The sequence below is a fragment of the Theobroma umbraticum genome, unplaced genomic scaffold (assembly GCF_002168275.2).
Source record: "Theobroma umbraticum cultivar Fairchild unplaced genomic scaffold, ASM216827v3 scaffold_95.0, whole genome shotgun sequence".
NCBI classification, from domain to species: Eukaryota; Viridiplantae; Streptophyta; class Magnoliopsida; order Malvales; family Malvaceae; genus Theobroma; species Theobroma umbraticum.
Genome location: NW_018397257.1, coordinates 8,438,524 through 8,458,011, shown reverse-complemented (window position 1 = coordinate 8,458,011; position 19,488 = coordinate 8,438,524). Strand labels below are relative to the sequence as shown.

The window sequence follows — 19,488 nt, the reverse complement described above, 5'->3', positions numbered from 1 at the left end:
TATTTTGCTTTCCATTGAATTATTCTTCAAGTTGAAAATTTTCCATACGGTTTGCATCAGGTTGATGTGTGTCTTAATTGATATTTATCAGCCTTTCACACAAATTTGCTTAAATATCTTGACAAAATGTTAATCATTGTTCCTAATTCTCCAACAATTGCATCCCAAAACAGAAAAATTAAACAAAAAATACAAGGAAGGGACACAACTTTTTAAGATCATCATCAAATATGAAGATTATTTTTAAGGAATGATATCAGTCTTGACAGGGCAGTGCTTGCTTTACAGGCAGGGGTTCAGCCACCAGGCATACTCTTTAAAATTTATAGGCCATCTTTCATATAAAATAACTCAGAAAAGACCATCTTCTTTGAAGTTTATAGGGACACTTGACTCACGTTTGCTTAATTCCATATTTGCTTTATCATTAACTTATCTTTTGTCAACAATCCCTTCTGTACTTTCCCCTCGTTTTTCTTACTTTTTTCATTGACCGGAAAGAGAAATCAAAGCAAAGGGCTTCAGCCTTTCTATATATGATCCAGAGGTCTTCCCTGTGGACTGTTCTTTTAAGGCCCCATTAGCCTCAAAAGTCTTTAACTTAGAGCACGGATCACCTGAATTCATACTTGTTTTCAGTTCCATAGTTTTCCCATTCGCAGAGTGATTCTAGAAGTGCGGCAACCTTAAACGCAATTTAAATTGGTTTTGTTCAAATTTTCAAGATTCCATAACCGGTATTAAAGACCAAATTTGTAACCCCAACCCTAAGACCAATACTACTTCTAGATTGGCTTGCCTTGGCTGGCTTATGGATCATATTTTTCCTCTCTGGTAAAAGTCATTGATAATGACATAGGTGGGACATCTCCCAACTTGGAGGAGTTGGGATTTCAACGGCACTATAACATTGGTTGGAATCCGATACCCATGTCAAAAATTAGTAGAAATCCGACCAGTAACTCGTAAAATCCAAAATAATTGCTTGCAAGCATTAATAAATTGGATAACAGTCTTCTTGGCGGAATTGATCATGGAGAATTAGCTGTCAATGAATAGCTAGTAACATATTATTACCTTATTCTCAAGTCAAGCCAAACGATGGTTGGCGTTTTTCTGTTTTTGTCATAGTATCATATAAACAATATGGCTTTTTCTTCTTTTTTTGGCTTGACCTTTTTTTTCTTCCTCTTATTTATTTATCCTTACTTTTATGGTCCCTGGCCGTTGCAAGTAGACGGCAATCTTTGAATATTAGTCTGGAATTGATTGATGGACTAGATAGGCAGCAAGCAAGAATTTGAAGCCCTGGTTACATCAGGCAAATTTTCCAGCACCTTACTCACTTGGGCCCAAGAAAAATTGAGGTAGAGTGCCTAAAGATCAAACTTATAAGGTGTATAATCAATGTCCCAACATGCAAGACCAAAGGGCTGTTTGAAAATTGAATGAATGGTACACTAACATTATACATGTGAAAGAGAGAGATTGAGAAGGGAAGAAAGGGAAAAGGAGAAGACCACCCATGGCATCACCAGTAGTCACAAACTCCCAAATCATGTTGCTACTTCTAAACCAGAATCAATCTGCAAGATTGATGATAATTTGATTTACTGATATCCAACAACATAGAGTATAGCCGTTATGATTAATAATCCAATTCTTTGAATGAGATGTCTCCAAAGATACTTTCTTAGGCGTTATATGAGAAAATGAGGATGTTCAGAATTAGGATGGTTTTCACAAATAGCTGACTAGATATTTGATGTATCGAGTGATCCTTAATGTTTGGATAATTCGTACATAAATTCTACGCATGCACAGTTTCCGTTGAAAGTAAGCTTGAATGCAATCCCTGGTGGTCATAAGTCAGAAATACCTTTCGTATTATAGTTCAGTTGAATGTAACAAACATCCATTCTACATAAACCACAAATAAGGTTTGGGTACAAGATATGCAAATGCTAAGTTCTCGCAAGAGAGAAATATTATACCTGGAAAAGTCAATCAATCCCCACTAGCACAGCCCCTACATCCACAATGCACACACTCCACTACTTTCTCTTCCCTTAAATGCTGAGGAACGCGGCAAACACAAGTTGTGCTGAAATTGTGATCCCGTGGCTGTATGCAACGAAGGCAACAGAGACGTTCATATCCAAGCTGCATTAACAAAAGAAGAGGGAAAAGAGATTAATGAAAAGTATCTGCAGATACTGCTTTCTCGTAGCATGTATTTATGAACCATATATCAGAAGGAAACAAAACCTTAAGAAAACAGAAATGTCCAGCTCATGCATTTTTGGAGCTAGTAAAAGTTTGAATAAAGTAGCGATGAAAATAAAGACCTCAAAAATGCATTGACATCGTAATTTCATTTGAAGATTATCTATAGTCACTTGGTGCTCTTTTAACTTTAAGGCTATGAAAGAGGAAATTAAAATCAGAAGAGTGAAGGATTGGAGAGTGATAGGAATTTGGAAGATGACGGGGTTTTGGTTGTAACGATCTGCAAAGTATGAGATGTCAAAAGGACTTGCAGCTCACTTCAAATTATTCAACAACAAAAATTGTGGCCCAATGCCCAAATTATTTTGTAAGGGACAGTTATGTTAAACCTTTTTCCACTTAGCAATTAAGTTGCGGTCTGCATAGCCTTGTTCCAAGCAGAACTCATACAGCTCTTTAGATATTTCGTTTCTCTTATAGTGAAGGTCGAAAATGTAGCGGCTCCTCTGATGTGCAATTTTGAAAATAGGCCACAATCCTTCACATTTCCTCTTGCCATCGTGTGGATCAATTTCAGCTGCCAAGTGCCAAATGAAGATCAAATTACAGCAAGTTCCTTATGAGAAAGCTTAAAAAGAGAATAGTAGAAAACTTAATTAATCTTCAATATTGCAGCCCCTGAATATATTGTCATTTATAAACCTTCTCTCATTTTGGCATCCAGCTCCCTAAGAGTAGGCTCAATCAATTCCCATCCATCTGGATATTTGATCCGATTTGTCCTCACCTTAGGCATTTTTAAACTGCAGGAAAAATTCAACCATGTCAGAAAACCAAAAGCACATAGCTTTATATCAAATTTCTTTGCCACCGATGTTAACTTCATAATAACGCTTTGTGAAAGTGACATGCAGATATTCATGATCAACATTCAGTACGCAGCTTTGACATCAGTCTATAAGGATCTGATTGTTCAAACTCCTTCAGGTACCCTAAGAATTTTGTTATATTTCAGTTGCACAATCCATGTCCTATTTGAGGAAGAAATGAACTCTTTATGTTTTATTTATCCTATTAAAACATGCAAAAACTCCTATAGGACAAAAACTCATGCTTATGGTGATGATAAAGTGAGACCTTTCTTTGTCATAATGCTTATAGTACCATTCCAAGGCCTGCTCCATCATTAGCATCAACAACCCAAAAGTTTGCCAAATGCATTACCATGGTGCATGTACAATGGCAGAGACAATAAAAACCACAACACCTAATGCCAAACTAATATATACGAATTCCCGAGTTAAAAGTTATACCTTTCTTCTTCTTCTTATGATGCAATAAATGTGCTATTCCCAAAATTTTTCAAATGTCAAAGCAAGAGACTAATCCAAGAGACATTACTCAGCAGCAAATAACTCTTTTAATAATCAGTACAATTATACTACCCCTAGCACATCTCGGACAATTTACATGGACGAATGTGACAATCACGCAGGAAAACAGTAAAACATGCATTGAAGAAGTAACTAAAGAAGCACCAAAAGGAGCTTCACTGCCAAAACCCCAAAGCTCGTGTCTTATCTTCAAATAGGTTCACAAATTCCGCTCTTTGAGTCTCTCCAGCATTTAGCTTTGGACTTCCAACCTTTTTTTTTTTCCTTTTATTTCAGGCCAATGGCGTCAAAGGTCGGAAAATAAAAAAGCTTTTAGAATTTGGGGTTCTTAACTGGACCAGTTATAGTCTATAAGAAGCCTCGAAAATGGCAATAAGGTTTTACAATGGGATTGCCTTGTCTTCCAAATCCATAACCAAACTTAAAAAGAAAAAAGAAAAAACAAAGGGTGAAATTTCTTTCTGGGTTTCTAATCTGAACTGTGCTAAAGCGGCAGAGCATTATTTCAGAAGTAAACAAAAAGCAATTAAAGAAAGTGGAATGAAAAAGGAATGGCATACCAGCTAAGTACCCTTGTCTTGAGATGAGTGAATGTAATGTAAGTAACTCTGCAAGAGAACCTCCCAAACTACGCTTCCCACCAACTAGGGAAGAAAATTACGGAACCTCCGCCGGCCTCTCCCTAAAACCCAGCAGTCGACCCGACCCTTTTATAAATTACAAAACATATCGTGGTTTGAAATAAAATAATTTATTTTTTAAAATTTAAAAATTTGATATTTATTTATTTTGTCTATTGAATATTTTTAATTTTATTTTCAAAATTTTTTAAATTTTATTACTAATATTAATTTTAATAAAATAAGTGATGTTCCGATTATTTTGTTTTTGACAGTGTCAACAAAATTTAATGAAAAAAAATGCAGATTAATTAATTAATTGTCAGACTTTAAATTTCATGGAACAATTTTATTTTTCCACAAATTACAAGATACTTTTTTCGTTGTTTACTTTTTTTTAATACTATTTTTAAGGCCAAATCAAAGGATTAGTGCTATTTAATTATTTTTATCAAATAATAATTGAGCTATGAGTGGCTGCACGATATCATTATCCTTTTATTTTCACTTTATAAATTCGAACCATCTAATATGTCCTTTACTATTGTCACACCCCTATTGAAATCAGAATAATAAATAGCTGCTTATGGAAAACCATATTAAACTTTAAGGTTTGTTGAGATTGGCAAGATATCGCTAATATTGGTTCCTCTACAAAGACCAAATTTTTACAAGGAATATTAAGGAACACAGACACCAAATTATTGAGCATAGAAAACATTAACAGCTTTGCTGAATCCTGATATCACATCATGTAGCTTTCAAAAGAATCAAAATCAAACTGAGAAAAGCCCATCAAGGTAGCTTTAAAATTTCCATTGGCAGCAAAAATGTAAGCAAACCAAACAATTATTAGAGCTAATAAACAAGCCACTTCATGCTAAAAACCACAGAAGTCCAGGAATACATTGTCTCCCAAGCATGAGTAGCCTCATTCTTTCTTTCCGATCCCGTGAGACATGTTATAGATCCCTCGTCCCTGGAAAATAACAAGCACAACGTGAGCATTTGTTACATCACTCAGATGCCAAAAAGTAATTTCTCAAATCTTTTCTTTTGACAAACAGAATCTGAAAATTGCTGAAGGAATGTTTATAAGTAGAAACAAACTCACAATTAAAAACAAAGAACTTGCAGCCAAAGCAACAGGAATGGCAACAGATGTGATCTTATCATAAGGTCCTTTCAGGTAAGTGTGTTTCTGGATGCTTTGAAAATATTTCTGCTTCTCCAGAAGCTTCTCCCTAGGTCTGAATGGTGGCTCTGACATCCTGCATCACAAGTTAAAGATCCAATTAATGATCATCTAATCAAAGTAGCTTCTCAAAGCTCCCAAAACACCTCAACCTCACTTCTTCTCTTTTCTCAAAATGGCATATTCATGTGCTTCCTAGTTATTTCATGTCTCACTCCCTCTATTTTTTGGTCCAATGGCTGCACTGCCCTCCCCTTTTCAACAGACATGTCCCGCCCCAACCCCCCAAAACAAGAAAAGATGGTGTAAGTGGGGTTTGCTCCTGAATTATTAGTACAACCAGCGAAACACAAAACGAGCTAACATTTTCTTTGTTAAACAAGACAACGGTTGAAATTTCATGCTCCGCAGAATCCTACATGCCTACTATTCTCCCACAACCCATAACTTTGAATTTGCATTAACAAGCAGACGTCACTTGCACCTACAAGATTCATGATTTCATGACAGTTCCCCTTTTCTATAATATCTCCATAAAACATGGCAGCTGATCTTAACACAATATCAGAAAGAGCAGTACTGATCATTTTCAGCAGTTAAATATATTTTCACCACAGCACCATGGTCTATGAAGTGAAATTTAGCTTCAGTTCAAATATAGAGAAAAGAATTCTAACTCATAGAAACTTCAAAAACCTATAATACTCCTAATAAACCTACTCTTTTGCATAAGAAAAGCGAAAATGAAATGAAAAAACAAAAGGAGGAGTAACTAAACGCAGCTGAATCTCATTCTACATTACATCAACAGGATGATGAATTTTATGAATCTAGAACGTAGCTTAGATGGTTTCAATAACTCGTACATCTATAATCTTAATCAAGATTTCAAAGGGCTCTAAATAAGATTCATTTTGCGCAAAAAGCTAAATCATTTCATTTGTTCTAAATAATAAAACTAATTAACCAAAGAACCCCAAATCAGGAAAACACTCCCCCCTTCCCCTCCCCCAAAGAAAAAAAATCAGCAGATTCAACCGACAGCTAAACAGAAAAAAAAAAGAAATTTTCCAGATTAAATTAAACATCTCTCAACACCAGATTCAAAGGAGGAATCAGAAAGAGAGTACCTGAGAGTAAATTGATGCTGCTTCTATGAAAACCCTAGAAATTCTCGACGAGTATGACGCTATCGGGATTAAAGTAGTACAGGAAACGGTCTTTATATAATTCCGGGAAGACAACGAAAAATAGCCCCCTCAATAAACAAAAGTTACACGGGCCGGATCTATGGGCCGAATTCGGCCTGCTAAATGTAATTTTTAGTCGGAGTTTGTAGCTCGTAAAATTAGAAAAGAAGCCCATATAAAGCCCAATGGATAAAAGGGAATTTATAAGATTATTACTCGTATATTAAATTATTAATTAAAAAATTAAATAATATAATTATTAAGTGCAAATCGATATGCAGTAACTCCAATATCGATGTGTAAGACAATAATTTTAAGACTGCATTTGAATATCCCTGATTTAATCCCATTACCCATATCATTATAGAAAGGCAATAACAAAATAGTTGCTATAATAGTAACATATACTAGTACTAGCAATATTCTCATCAAACGACAGCGTTTGCAAGAAAGTGCTACATGGTCCCAGACCACCATCGGATCCAATGCAGGTCTAGCTACATGAACCTGAGAAGCACACAACTATTTCTCTTGTCTGCTCTCTCTCTGTCTCTCTATCTGCAACTCTCGAGCTCTAACAATGGCGAAATCTTCGTAGCCAAAGACTTCACTCTCCCTCCGTACTCCCTAGCCTTTTATTTCTTTCTTGGTCTCTAAAATGCGTCCAAAGGACAAAATAGCCTACTTCTACGACGGTACCATCCTCTCTCTCTCTCTCTCTCTCTCTATTTCTCTCTTTCTCTCTCATATTCACAATTCATCTCCCCTTTTTCTTTCTTTTCCTTTTAATTTTCTCCTAATCAATTTACACTTCTTTCTTTAATTATCTCCTTAATTTCCCTATATCTTTAAAAACCTAACTCTTTGGTTAACCCAGAAATAGATTTTATAGTAATTTTTTTTTTGGTAATTTTGCAGGAGATGTAGGGAGTGTATACTTTGGACCTAATCACCCAATGAAACCGCATCGGCTTTGTATGACTCACCATTTGGTTCTTGCCTATGACCTCCATAAAAAAATGGAAATTTATGTTAGTTCCTCAAATATAATCAAACTTTCGTGTAAATTTCTTTCTTTTCTTGATGATGTTTTGATTTTTCCTTTGTTTAATGCAGCGGCCTCACAAGGCGTACCCCGTTGAGCTAGCTCAGTTCCATTCAACTGATTATGTTGAGTTCTTACATCGAATTACTCCAGATACGCAGCACTTGTTCTCGAATGAATTGGCAAGATGTATGTATCACATGTTTTTGCTCTATTCTTCTTGTTAAATCCCTTAAAACAGATAGGTTTACTATTACTAGTTACCCAATATATTCTATAATGAAAATATAGATTGTTTAAGCGAAAAAGCTTGTCAAGGTAGGTGTGCAGTCTGGGAAAAGTTAATTACCTAGACTATTTTTTATGAATGTTTGATGCTTGGGAAAGTTCTGGAGTTCAACTTTAGTTGGGATATGATTTTCTGTGTGTTGTGCTATCAAATTTTAGACTTAGGAATTATTTTGTGAACCTATTTACTGTTTTTAGTGCTCTGCTCATTGTTGTCTTGTTTTTCATTTGTTAAATTAATGAAGGCTAGATTTGAGTTGATATGGTGCCCCTATTGTGCGGTTGGCTAAGTGTCTTGTCTTGTGTAAGTAAGTGTGAGAGAGAAGTCCCATGAATTGCATTGCTTGAGATTGATGGTAGAACTGGTCTTAAGATTAAAACATATCTATTGATTTGGCATGAGTGATAGAAATCATGTAGTGTTTCTAGCAATGATTTTGTTTACTTTTCTCATTTCACTCTCTAGTCAGCAAAGCTGTTTGCATTTTTTTCTTACTTATAAGCTGTAGATTGCCATTGATTATATACCATCTGGTTTCATACACATGCAAATGTCATTCTAAGAAGGACTAGGGTTCAATTTAGGTTTTACTTTCATCTGATGTATTTGGGTTTTATACTTTCATATTCACCTTATTCTCTTTTCTTCTTCCCCAGACAATCTTGGAGAAGACTGCCCTGTCTTTGAAAACTTGTTTGAATTTTGTCAAATTTATGCTGGTGGAACAATAGGTAAACTTAAATTTGGTAATCTGTTGCTGTTGAACTCAGTCTGTGCTTTTTCAGCCCTAATTGATTGGCATTGCTGGCAGATGCTGCACGAAGATTGAACAATCAACTATGTGATATTGCTATTAATTGGGCTGGTGGTTTACATCATGCCAAGAAGTGCGAGGCTTCTGGCTTTTGTTACATCAATGACTTGGTTTTGGGAATCTTGGAGCTTCTGAAGTATCATGCTCGTGTTTTGTATATAGATATAGATGTACATCATGGTGATGGTGTTGAAGAAGCCTTTTATTTCACTGACAGGTAATTTGCTTTTGTTATTGGATTATGAATTTAGCTTAGGAACAGGATTATACATCAATTCAAAAGTTTGAATCTCATCAAAGGAGCCAAGATGCTTTTGTTGGTGATTCACTGCTAGAAGAATTATATACTTAGTGGGTTATGTTTGTATGAGCATTCGCAATGGTTAAATCAGCTTTGCAGACTGTTTCTTTATGATGCCAAGTTTATGAGTCAATGCATCTCTTAGTTTCTCCAAATGTAGAAGAGATTTAGTATTTTCATGTATTTCTGAAATTCTATTTTAATTATTGAACTTTCAGTAATATGGGTCGATAACTGCTATCTCTAATCAAATTGTTGAAACTCTATTATGACAGGGTGATGACTGTTAGTTTTCACAAGTATGGGGATATGTTCTTTCCTGGAACTGGTGATGTGAAGGTTATTTTCAATGCTTTGCTAGTTTTTTTTTCTTTTTTGCAGTAACGGTGGGTAAATTTGTTTGTTAAAATAATTTTTTCATGGCTGACTCTGATAGCTGCTTTTACTAATATTCTCTCAAACCTGAATTTATTGATTTTACCTACTCTATTTCCTGATTTATAGTTTTCCACTCTTTTTAAGTCCCATGTTCAAATAAATATTTTTAATCCTTCGTATATATCGCCTTGCTAAGAGGATTCAGCCCTCTACCATTATTGTTCTTCAGAACGATACAATTGGTCATTGAAATTTTGAAATGAAACTAAATCTTGAAATTTATTTCCTGGCATTTTTCTAAAGTAAATGATCTCTATTAGTAAATTACTTATCATATTGTTCTACATATGCTCTTATTGAGGAGCCAGACATTCATTGTACTAATCTTCTTCTTTGCTTTTGCATTGCAAATTTATGTGAGACCATTACCTACTGTATCGACTTTCCAAGTTAAACCTGTTTATTAGAGAAAGAAAACTATTATAGTTGCTGTGTTCCTTACTGTTATTCTCACCTATTTTTTTTTTAATGCAAGGAAATTATTATCTGCTTCACTTACAATATCCATTCCTCTGAATAGCGGTTATTGATAAATGCTAGTATTATGCCCAGTTGAAATTGGGGTGAAATACTGATACAACTTGTATTGAAGGATATAGGAGAAAGAGAAGGAAAGTTTTATGCCATAAATGTCCCACTCAAGGATGGAATTGATGACACTAGCTTCACTCGATTGTTTAAGACAGTAAGTTCTGAGTTGAAAAAAAAGAAGAACATGATAGAAAGATAATTACTTTGTCTGCCTCTTTACTGTCATAGTATCTAAACATTGTGTGCAAATATCTACTTTTTGTAGATTATTTCCAAGGTTGTTGAAATGTATCAACCAGGTGCGATAGTTCTTCAATGCGGGGCAGATTCTCTCGCTGGGGATCGCTTGGGCTGTTTCAATCTCTCAATTGATGGTACATGAATTGATTTGCTAATTAAGGACTGTTCTCCCCCTTAAATTATTGATGAATATTGAAGTTGTGATGTTATTTGCAGGACATGCCGAATGTGTTAGAATTGTCAAGAAATTCAATCTACCTTTACTGGTATATTTTTTGTTTGATCTACCTTTTAACTGCTGCAAATATGTCATGTTTAAAGTACCGAAAAGAATCTTTTATCCTACAGGTTACTGGAGGTGGAGGATATACAAAAGAAAATGTTGCACGTTGTTGGACTGTTGAAACCGGAGTTCTTTTAGATGCAGAACTTCCTAATGGTATGCTAAGATAATCCCACTTTCTTCTTGACATGCTATGATGAATTTGGCATTTTCGCACTCAGCTTGGCATGAGAACTGGGATGATATAATTTGGTTTCGCAAAGCATCTAAACTTTGATATTTTGTGCAGAAATCCCAGAAAATGAGTATATCAAATATTTTGCACCAGAATGCTTGTTGAATATTCCAAATGGGCACATAGTACGTTATTGCACAATTAAAGTTCATTCAAGAAACTAAATTCCTTATTTCGGTCATTTGATTGACAATTGTCAACTTCAATGCAAATAAATTGTCTCTGATATAGTATTATAGGTAGCATTGTGCAACAATGACCTTGAAGAAGTCCAGAGTGCTCATAGAGGCCTTTGTGTTTTGGTTGATTATGCAGGAGAATTTAAATAGCAAATCATATATTAGTACGATCAAAATGCAAGTGTTGGAAAATCTTCGTTGCATCCAACATGCTCCGGGTGTACAGATGCAAGAGGTGAGTAGCACACAACTAGGTGCCAACTACATCCGACTCTTGATGAGCCAGATACTTGTCTAGGTGGTTGGTTTCTGATTTTCGATGTTAGTTAGAACCATGCCCCATCCCAAGGAGAAGGGACACAGAGAGAGGGAGCTTGTGGTTTTGTTTGAGGGTAAACTTCAGTATACAATGCAGTCAAAATATTGGTATTGTAATTGGCTATCCTTTCTTGCAGGTTCCGCCTGATTTCTATATTCCTGATTTTGATGAAGATGAGCAAAATCCTGATGAGCGCATGGATCGTAAGTAGAACTCGACCCAGGAATAACGTGTATCCTTGAGCTGTGGCTCAACACTTTGGGCACACTTTCTGCCACTTGATTTCTGGTAAAACCTTTTCCTTCAGCATCTAATACTGCTTCATTCTGCATTTTAAATTACAGAGCACACCCAGGACAAGCAAATCCAGCGTGATGATGAATATTATGATGGAGACAATGATAATGATCAAAACATGGATATGTGAAGTTACTCGTAGCATTTTTGTTAGGTAGAATTAGCTTTTAAATGTGCAGAATTTGCTGTACTCAAAATTCCAGACGTGTGGCTAACACCTCATCAAAAAAAAAAAGAGGCAAGGAACGGCACTATGATTGCTCATACATTGTTTCCAAAACTGTCTGTAGCTGTCATCTTTCACCTCAAGGTGAGAAAAATTGGATCAATTACAATGTTTAACATCACATCTTATTTTATACTGCAAGTTTAGATTTTAGAATTGTCTTCAAGGGGATATTTTAGAGGGTAAAATTAATGAAATAAAACGCTATTTGTGTTTTCACTAACACCAAAAACAGAGGTTTTATGAGGACATTCTGGTATTCGTCGTAGGAACCTGCCAATCAGTGCTTTTTTCTTTTCCCTGCAGAATAAACAAACTATTATTTCATTCTCAACATGGATATGAACATGTAGCTGTGTTTTGCTTTGCCACATTGTCTCAAATTAACCCCCCACCAAAGGCCATGAAAGTTTTAGATTCAGCATCAGAGTTCAGCCTCTTTGAACCTCATTGAAAAATAATCAATAATAACAACAAACTCCCAAGGACAGTATTCCAATGGTTCTCGTTCGTGTTTGGAACTGTATTATGCTGCAAAAGAGTCCACCTTCCAGTCCTAGGGAATGCGGTTGAATACACGGTTCCTTGATTTCCAGCCATTGATGGGATTCTCCGACTTAATTCTTATGATTAATTCACACCGTAAATAGCCGAAAATTAGGTACAGATTTACATATAAATACCCACATCATTGTAAATGTTTTTTGTATCGCAGAAATACACCATTTTCAGATACTTCTTCTCTTTCAACTTACATATGTCCCAGTTAAACTATGCATGGACGAAATGATAACTTAAATGTGAAATTAATCCAAATATTAAACAGGCATGAAACGACGGACCAAAATAATTAATAATCCAAATTTGGCAGCATATATAAAGATTCTCTCAAATCAAAAGAAATGGTATATTTTATTACAATAAAGGGTCGAAGTCAGTTCTTTGTCTCTGGAATCAGTAATCGCAAATCATAAAGCAAATAAAGCAATGTAAAAAAGTCAAGAAGCATCAAATTTGAAATGTTCCTCTCCTGTGTTAGAAGGAAGGCTAGCACAGTTGGCGTAAACAAATATCTGGTGCACGGTCTCACGTGTTTCACATCTCCACTTCTTCACAGGTAAAGCCCAGAATTCTTCAGCTTTACAATTTCACTCCCCAATTCGTTTATTTGTGCTTTTCAGCTTTATAATGATGGAATGATAATTTCCTTTCAAAGTACAAGAATTAAGCTGAAGTCTTTGTTTGGATTGTTTGATAGAAGCTTTTTAGCGAAGGGTTTAAGGTAAAGTTGGAACTTTTGGGAAAAAGAATCTACTTTGGAATTTGAGCACACCAAGAATCTTGGAATCCTCGGTTTTTCTTGGAAAAGATTCTATTTTAAGTTGAACCCAATTTAGTTCTTGGACTGAACTCGACATTAGTGGAGTTATTATACACTGTAAAAGAGCAGCAACGAGAATTTCCGTTGCAGCAGGGGAACACCGTTTTACCATGTTAAGGTCTATGCATCAAGACCCAAATGTCATTTTTATTGTCAGATTGTGCTAGAGTTTTTGTTGATTATCATGCTCTGTGAGAGACTGAGAGTCCATGTTTTCTTCCTTCTCCTTGTGTAGATAGATGTGCAAGTATTATCCAACATAAATATACTTATGATTGCACGATGACTAGAATTTGGTGGTTTCCTGCCCAAACTGTTTTATTTGTAGCGCCTGATGAAACAACTGTCATTACATACCTGATGAAGATAGTTAAATTTTGTTTTATGGCAGCCTTGGTTCGATTTTTCAAACTTTTTTTCCAAATAGCAATATGTGTTTTCTTTCTGTTATGATATTGTGTCTTGGCAGACTTATCCCACTTCACATCGCTTTCTAGGTAGACGTAGTTTTCTCTAGTCTTTGTTGCAATAGGCAGTTAGGCATTCAGTTAAGCAATAGTTTTCTCTAGTGTTTGTTACAATAGGCAGTTAGGCGTTCAGTTAAGAGAACTGCTTCAGGAAATTTTGAGTGGATAAAATTTATTTCAAATTGCTTTATCTTCTGATGTTCTAGGGTATTTTGTATTTGATTCGGAGGTCCTTCAGCAGCGCAGATATGTCTTTGAAGGTGGAGAAGAGAGATGTGGACAACGACAAACCCATCACTCGTGTTCTCTTTTGTGGACCGCATTTTCCAGCTTCACAGAATTATACTAGAGAATACTTGGAGAAGTATCCTTATATCCAGGTACTTTCATCTTATGCACTTATTTGCAGATTGATTCATACCTATATAAACATTAAAGCATTATCATTAACCAAACACACAATAACAAACATACGCTAAATCCCTCCAATTAAATGCAATTTGTCAAAAGCGACCTAACATTTTTTTAGGAAGTTGAAGTTTTCGTATTTCATATTGAGCTTCTCTAGCAATTGAACTTCTTGTAGGTTGATGATGTGCCCCTCAAGGATGTTCCAGATCATATTGGGAACTACCATCTTTGTGTTGTGAAGAACATGCGGTTAGATTCAAATGTCCTATCTCGTGCAAATCAGATGAAGCTAATAATGCAGTTTGGTGTTGGCCTAGAAGGTCCTCGTTCTTTTATATGTTAATACTCCGTATAATTTCAAGTTTTTGCTGCTTTACATGTACTAGAGTAAATTTTTCATTTTTCGTACTTTTGCATGAAGGTGTTGATATTGATACTGCTACAAAGCATGGGATTAAAGTTGCCAGAATTCCTGGTGATGCAACTGGAAATGCAGCATCTTGTGCTGAAATGGCTATGTATCTAATGTTGGGCCTTCTCCGGAAACAGGTATATTTATTTAATTTAGAAACTGAGAATTGCATTACTTCTCTAATATGCTAATACAATTATAGCTAAACATGAAAGGTAGTTGACTTTATGTTAATTGTGTTTCCTTCGCTATCTTGTTAGTTGTCTTAGTTGTGGCATAAACTTGAGAGCTTTATCAGGGTTACAGAAATAAAAGAGACCTTGCAATTGACTTATTTATCAGTTGAATAAATCAATGATCAAAATGTGGTAGAATAAGCAATTTGTGGAATGCAAGGATAGCATTTAAAATTGTTCTGAGATCTAAGGCCATTTAAGGCTAAACTATCCTCCAAGCCTAATTGGGATAGATAAGAATTTTTGCCAATGAAATCCCCCCAATCCAGACCCCATATTATAAATGGTGCTGCAGCACAAGTGTCCTGTCTTTATTTCAATGTCCAGAAATCTTTTATCAAGCCTAGAAATTGATGTTGTATCCCTAATATTGTAATGTGCATCTTTTCTTAATGCACTCATATGGTGGTTACTGCAAATTGTAGGTGAGCTTGGTGACACATTTTCTCTCCCCTAATTTGAATCTGATGAGAGAAATTATTCCTGTCATTCTAGCATTTTGACTACATTGTAACTCGTTTTGGTAGTATTTTGTTAGGTGAATCCCATATTCAAAACTTCACCAAGTTTCCTTTATAACCATCGTGACTGGGCTCTTATCATCTCTTCTCATCAGAATTTTGTCACTTCTTTTGGACTCACTTTAGCTTGGCCTTTCTGCATATTGCACTATTTCTCTTTTGTCTACCTGCATCTTAAAACATTTGACACATGTATCTGCCTTACACCTTAATTTTAACATTCATTGTCTTTTTTGTCATTATGTTTGATATGTTCATGACCAGTTTGATTGTGGTGCTCTTGCAGAATGAGATGCAAATTTCAGTAAAGCAGAAAAAGCTTGGAGAGCCTGTTGGGGAAACACTTCTTGGGAAAACAGTGAGTTTCACTTCTTTGATGTTCTTGTTTTAAAATCTTTTCATGAAAATAGACCTGTGCTTTCTTATTTCTCTTTTGCTTTTCATGTGACTTTTGCCAATAATATGAGTGACGAGTGAATGCTTGAACTTTATAGTTTTAAATATATACAACTTGAATCAAGGATAAAAGCTTTATTTCATTCTGCATAACAAGCAATACAAACTAGCTGCTTACATCTGTAGTGAAGGAAGACAACCAGACAGCCAATAATTTGAACTGGATTCAGGCATGAAAACAAATACTGTCTGTGATCAGATATTCAATATTGATTACAGAGAAAAATCTGTTTCTGTTGCTGTGCCCATTTTCTCATCTTTTACATTACTTAGAAATTGCAATGTGTTAGAGGGGACTTCATCTATCGTACCTGTGCATATATCACCTCACTGCATTGAGATTTTGCATGCAAGGAAAGTAGAAAAACACTTAAGGGTGGATATGGGAATTAATACATTCAAATTGTTTATTCAAACTGGTGTGTTTAAGAGTCTAAGTCTTACTTAGACTTTTTCCACTAGCAATCAAATGTTAGTTTGATGATCTTCTTTTCGATGAATTCTGGGCAAGGCAATCTTATTATCTTCGCTCAAAAAATGTACTCCTTTAACAACTATTTATTCACCATTAAGTGGATGGTCTGATGTGACAACATAGTCTCCACTATTTCATATCTTATTTGATTTTTTACGAATTATACCCTGGTTGTGCAGGTCTTTATAATGGGATTTGGAAATATTGGAATTGAATTGGCAAAGCGCTTGAAACCATTTGGTGTTAAGATTATTGCTACAAAAAGGAGCTGGGTGTCAAATTTGCAAGTTCCTGTCCTAAAAGGTATAGAGGATTCATTAAGCAAATAGTGAAACTCAGTTGTGAAGGCATTTTCATTCAATGTGTTTTAAATATTCAGCTTGCCCAATTCAAAATGGGGTCGATGATGATTTGGTTGACAAGAAAGGCAGTCATGGAGATATTTATGAGTTTGCGCACAAAGCTGATATAGTTGTTTGTTGCTTGAGTTTGAATAAAGAAACAGTAAGGCTGCTCTTTTCCTTACAATTGGGATATTTCTGTTTGGTAATCTTATCTCTTACATCTGCTACAAAATTTATACTCCATCACTCACTATTCAGATATTTCACGTTTTCAGGTTGGCATTGTAAACAAGTCCTTCATATCTTCAATGAAAAAGGTTTGTTACAAATTCGCTACGAAATTGTGGAGGGAACTCTCCTAAATTTTAGTTGCACTCATAACTATGAAAATAGATAATTAAACCAAAAAATATTTTCTCACAACACATAGTTTGTTTGCATGTATGCTATATTGTGTTACATCTCTTCAAAACAAGCTTTCTTTGTTTAATTTTCTATCAAGATAATTGCACTCATATTGTGTTACATTGTTGGATGTTTATGTTAATAATGTGTGTCACTTCAGGGAGCCCTTTTGGTAAATATAGCTCGAGGCAGCCTTCTAGACTATGAGGCTGTTCTGCATCATCTTGAGTCTGGACACTTGGGAGGCTTAGGAATTGATGTTGCATGGACAGAACCATTTGACCCTGATGATCCAATTTTGAAATTCAAGAATATTATAATTACACCTCATGTTGCTGGGGTTACTGAACATTCTTATAGATCAATGGCTAAGGTATGCATCTGATCGCATTTTTTAGGTTGTTGAAAGTAAAATGAAATGAAATTTTTTAATTGTAAAAGCATTCTCTTCTAGTCAGTCTATCATAAGCCTAGATTTGTTCCTTCTGCTTAAATCCTTGTCTGCTATGAACTGAAATATTCCAGTAAAACCTTGAATTCTTGTTTCCATTTTAAGGAAACTGTTTTTATTAGAACTTCTAGCAAAAACTACTGAACAAGTTTTGCAAAAACAATTATATTACTTTGCTCTATAAAAAAATATCTCCGAAGTGTACACATGCAGAGTATCCTGACCACTGGGGCTCTTTAAGGTTTGTCAAAAATATGAAGAAAAATGGAAACATTATAAAAATTATGTCACTTTCTTATCTTGTTTAAATGTCTGAAAAAAAAAGAAAGATTACGAAGACTAATTTATCCAATGAAAAGAAAGGGTTTAATATTTTTGTTTACTTAATCATCTTCTATTTTTTCCCTCATTTTTCTTCACATTTTTCATCTTCCAAGCTCTGCCTGGGGTTTCAGATCCTCAATGGATCATAGGGCTTTGTGTACATTAATGTATGATATTTTTTCTTTTTAGCTTGTTCTGTTGGTTGTATACTTTGAATTTCTAAGTATGATTGTGCCTCTTATTTTTGCCAATTGCAGGTTGTGGGTGATGTTGCCTTACAACTTCATGCTGGAACTCCTTTGACTGGGATAGAATTGGTCAATTAAACCTATCAATCCTTTTAGGGTTCACTAGACTTATCCTGAGGTTGGCTCCTGCAAAATCCAAGGTATGTAGGCCCTTAAAATAATGCCTAGCTAAAGGAAGTTAAAATAGGTTCAGTAGATAGCTCTGAGGATCCTCCTAAGATATGTTCCTCTACTTCCATATAAAAATAAATTATTGATTAAGTTTGGGCTATCCTGAATATCCAAGTATAATTTAGGAGACTGGTTGACATTTGATCTTAACATTGGCATGGTATGATGAGACCATTATCTTGATATGTGAAGGAGTATGTTAGACGGTAACAATCTTTACATTTTTATTCAGGTGAAGAGTGGTTCAAGTATAATCTAGCTCTTATCTGTATAATATCTGTATAATCAAGTATAATCTAGCTCTTATCTACATTTTATTCAAGTATGATCTAGCTCTTATCTGTATTGGTTCTAACATGGCTTCTTCTAGAACTGGATGATCTTTGCATGATAAACTTACTTATCCAACCTATAGACATGCATGGTAAGAAGGTCCGGGGATGTTCAAAGGAAGGTTTGTAAATCTGCCTTTGTTTCCTATGGATTATTTCATCATGGTCTGCAGGACTTTGAAACTATAGCATATTTCAATATCAATGTACTCAGACCATAGATAAGGCAAATAAATACTATAAATCTTGTCAAATGCATGCTTTGAACCATTAGCTACCAAAATAGATCCTCCATTTGGTCTGATAGTAGCCACCTTATCTCCAAGGTGGTTGAGTAATGCCACCTATTGCAATTTGGAGATTTTGTCATTTTAAAGGCAATGGAGCATATAAGAATTGAGAAGAGAACCAAAATAAAATTTAAAAAGGAAAATTTTTTATACACAATACAAATCGGTAATCCCAAAATCAATTAAACCATTGGTGTTAGGTTGTTCGCAACAATTTTGGACTGTAGATTGGTCCATGCCATTATATAAGTTAAATTCATGAATAATACTATAAGAAGATTTGGACATCCACGTTACAATTCATATTATAATTTATCTATTCATTTATTGTTAAATTTTAATGATTGTAGGGTTGTAATGCTTTGTTTAGCAAATATTATTAGTAGGTTTTTATAAATTCATTTAATATTTATATTAGATATAAACATTTTAAATAAATAACTCTTTTAACTTAATAGTTATTATCCTTAAAAAAAAATCACCCTTTCTTAGTGTTCCTTTTTTACAATTAACAAATATTTAACTTATATTTTATATAGTTTTCAAATGATCATAAATTAAGAATCGATCCTTAACTCGGTTCTACAGTCCGATCTTTCAACCTAAGATGAGTTGCCGAGTTGATTAAGTGTCTAAAACCATGGATTACTCTAAAAATGTCAATCTTAAAAATTTTAGACCATAAACCATCCATTTAATTATAAAATTGCCTTAAATCGACTTCAACTCATCCTTCCCT

At 34.8% G+C, this 19,488-nt stretch overlaps 4 protein-coding genes across 8 annotated transcripts; 2 read left to right on the top strand and 2 right to left on the bottom strand.

The window, feature by feature from the left end:
- Positions 1–1,864: 1,864 nt before the first annotated feature.
- LOC110412679 (protein BUD31 homolog 1-like) lies at positions 1,865–4,341 on the bottom strand. Its single transcript, XM_021423276.2, has 4 exons — positions 4,184–4,341; positions 2,932–3,032; positions 2,619–2,806; positions 1,865–2,163 (listed from the first exon to the last, which is right to left on the bottom strand). Exons 2-4 carry the CDS (start codon positions 3,023–3,025, stop codon positions 2,008–2,010), a joined length of 438 nt encoding a protein of 145 aa, XP_021278951.1. The 5' UTR covers positions 3,026–3,032; positions 4,184–4,341; the 3' UTR covers positions 1,865–2,007.
- A 582-nt stretch (positions 4,342–4,923) lies between these two features.
- On the bottom strand, positions 4,924–6,675 carry LOC110412522 (cytochrome-c oxidase/ electron carrier). The gene is made up of 3 exons (XM_021423066.2): positions 6,569–6,675; positions 5,358–5,514; positions 4,924–5,222 (listed from the first exon to the last, which is right to left on the bottom strand). Exons 2-3 carry the CDS (start codon positions 5,511–5,513, stop codon positions 5,175–5,177), a joined length of 204 nt encoding a protein of 67 aa, XP_021278741.1. The 5' UTR covers position 5,514; positions 6,569–6,675; the 3' UTR covers positions 4,924–5,174.
- A 456-nt stretch (positions 6,676–7,131) lies between these two features.
- On the top strand, positions 7,132–11,981 carry HDA9 (histone deacetylase 9). The gene is made up of 14 exons (XM_021422440.2): positions 7,132–7,323; positions 7,547–7,659; positions 7,745–7,862; positions 8,619–8,693; positions 8,774–8,993; positions 9,353–9,416; positions 10,108–10,200; positions 10,312–10,420; positions 10,503–10,552; positions 10,635–10,725; positions 10,859–10,929; positions 11,120–11,218; positions 11,439–11,505; positions 11,647–11,981. Exons 1-14 carry the CDS (start codon positions 7,287–7,289, stop codon positions 11,727–11,729), a joined length of 1,290 nt encoding a protein of 429 aa, XP_021278115.1. The 5' UTR covers positions 7,132–7,286; the 3' UTR covers positions 11,730–11,981.
- Positions 11,982–12,727: 746 nt separating this feature from the next.
- Positions 12,728–18,452, top strand: LOC110412179 (uncharacterized). Of its 5 annotated transcripts, none has more exons than XM_021422666.1 (10): positions 12,728–12,942; positions 13,915–14,053; positions 14,260–14,404; positions 14,506–14,633; positions 15,540–15,611; positions 16,364–16,487; positions 16,564–16,688; positions 16,804–16,845; positions 17,094–17,306; positions 17,966–18,452. In XM_021422666.1, the coding sequence occupies exons 1-10, from the start codon at positions 12,845–12,847 to the stop codon at positions 18,032–18,034; spliced, it is 1,155 nt and encodes a 384-aa protein (XP_021278341.1). In that variant the 5' UTR covers positions 12,728–12,844; the 3' UTR covers positions 18,035–18,452. The 5 variants fall into 5 exon arrangements, with proteins under 5 accessions (XP_021278341.1, XP_021278340.1, XP_021278338.1 ...); XM_021422665.1 differs by having other exon boundaries at positions 13,912–14,053; XM_021422663.1 differs by having other exon boundaries at positions 13,903–14,053.
- The last annotated feature ends 1,036 nt before the right edge of the window (positions 18,453–19,488 follow it).

Coding starts and splice junctions, on each gene's coding strand:
- LOC110412679 (XM_021423276.2), bottom strand. CDS start 3,025: ATGCCTAAGGTGAGGACAAATCGGATCAAATATCCAGATGGATGGGAA. Junction 2,807..2,931: donor GGATGCCAAAATGAGAGAAG/GTTTATAAATGA, acceptor GGCACTTGGCAG/CTGAAATTGATCCACACGAT. Junction 2,164..2,618: donor TAATTGCTAAGTGGAAAAAG/GTTTAACATAAC, acceptor TTGTTAATGCAG/CTTGGATATGAACGTCTCTG.
- LOC110412522 (XM_021423066.2), bottom strand. CDS start 5,513: ATGTCAGAGCCACCATTCAGACCTAGGGAGAAGCTTCTGGAGAAGCAG. Junction 5,223..5,357: donor CAAGTTCTTTGTTTTTAATT/GTGAGTTTGTTT, acceptor GTTATTTTCCAG/GGACGAGGGATCTATAACAT.
- HDA9 (XM_021422440.2), top strand. CDS start 7,287: ATGCGTCCAAAGGACAAAATAGCCTACTTCTACGACG. Junction 7,863..8,618: donor CTCGAATGAATTGGCAAGAT/GTATGTATCACA, acceptor CTTCTTCCCCAG/ACAATCTTGGAGAAGACTGC. Junction 8,694..8,773: donor TTATGCTGGTGGAACAATAG/GTAAACTTAAAT, acceptor CATTGCTGGCAG/ATGCTGCACGAAGATTGAAC.
- LOC110412179 (XM_021422663.1), top strand. CDS start 12,845: ATGTTCCTCTCCTGTGTTAGAAGGAAGGCTAGCACAGTTGGCGTAAAC. Junction 14,405..14,505: donor GTTTGGTGTTGGCCTAGAAG/GTCCTCGTTCTT, acceptor TTTTGCATGAAG/GTGTTGATATTGATACTGCT. Junction 16,846..17,093: donor TCATATCTTCAATGAAAAAG/GTTTGTTACAAA, acceptor GTGTCACTTCAG/GGAGCCCTTTTGGTAAATAT.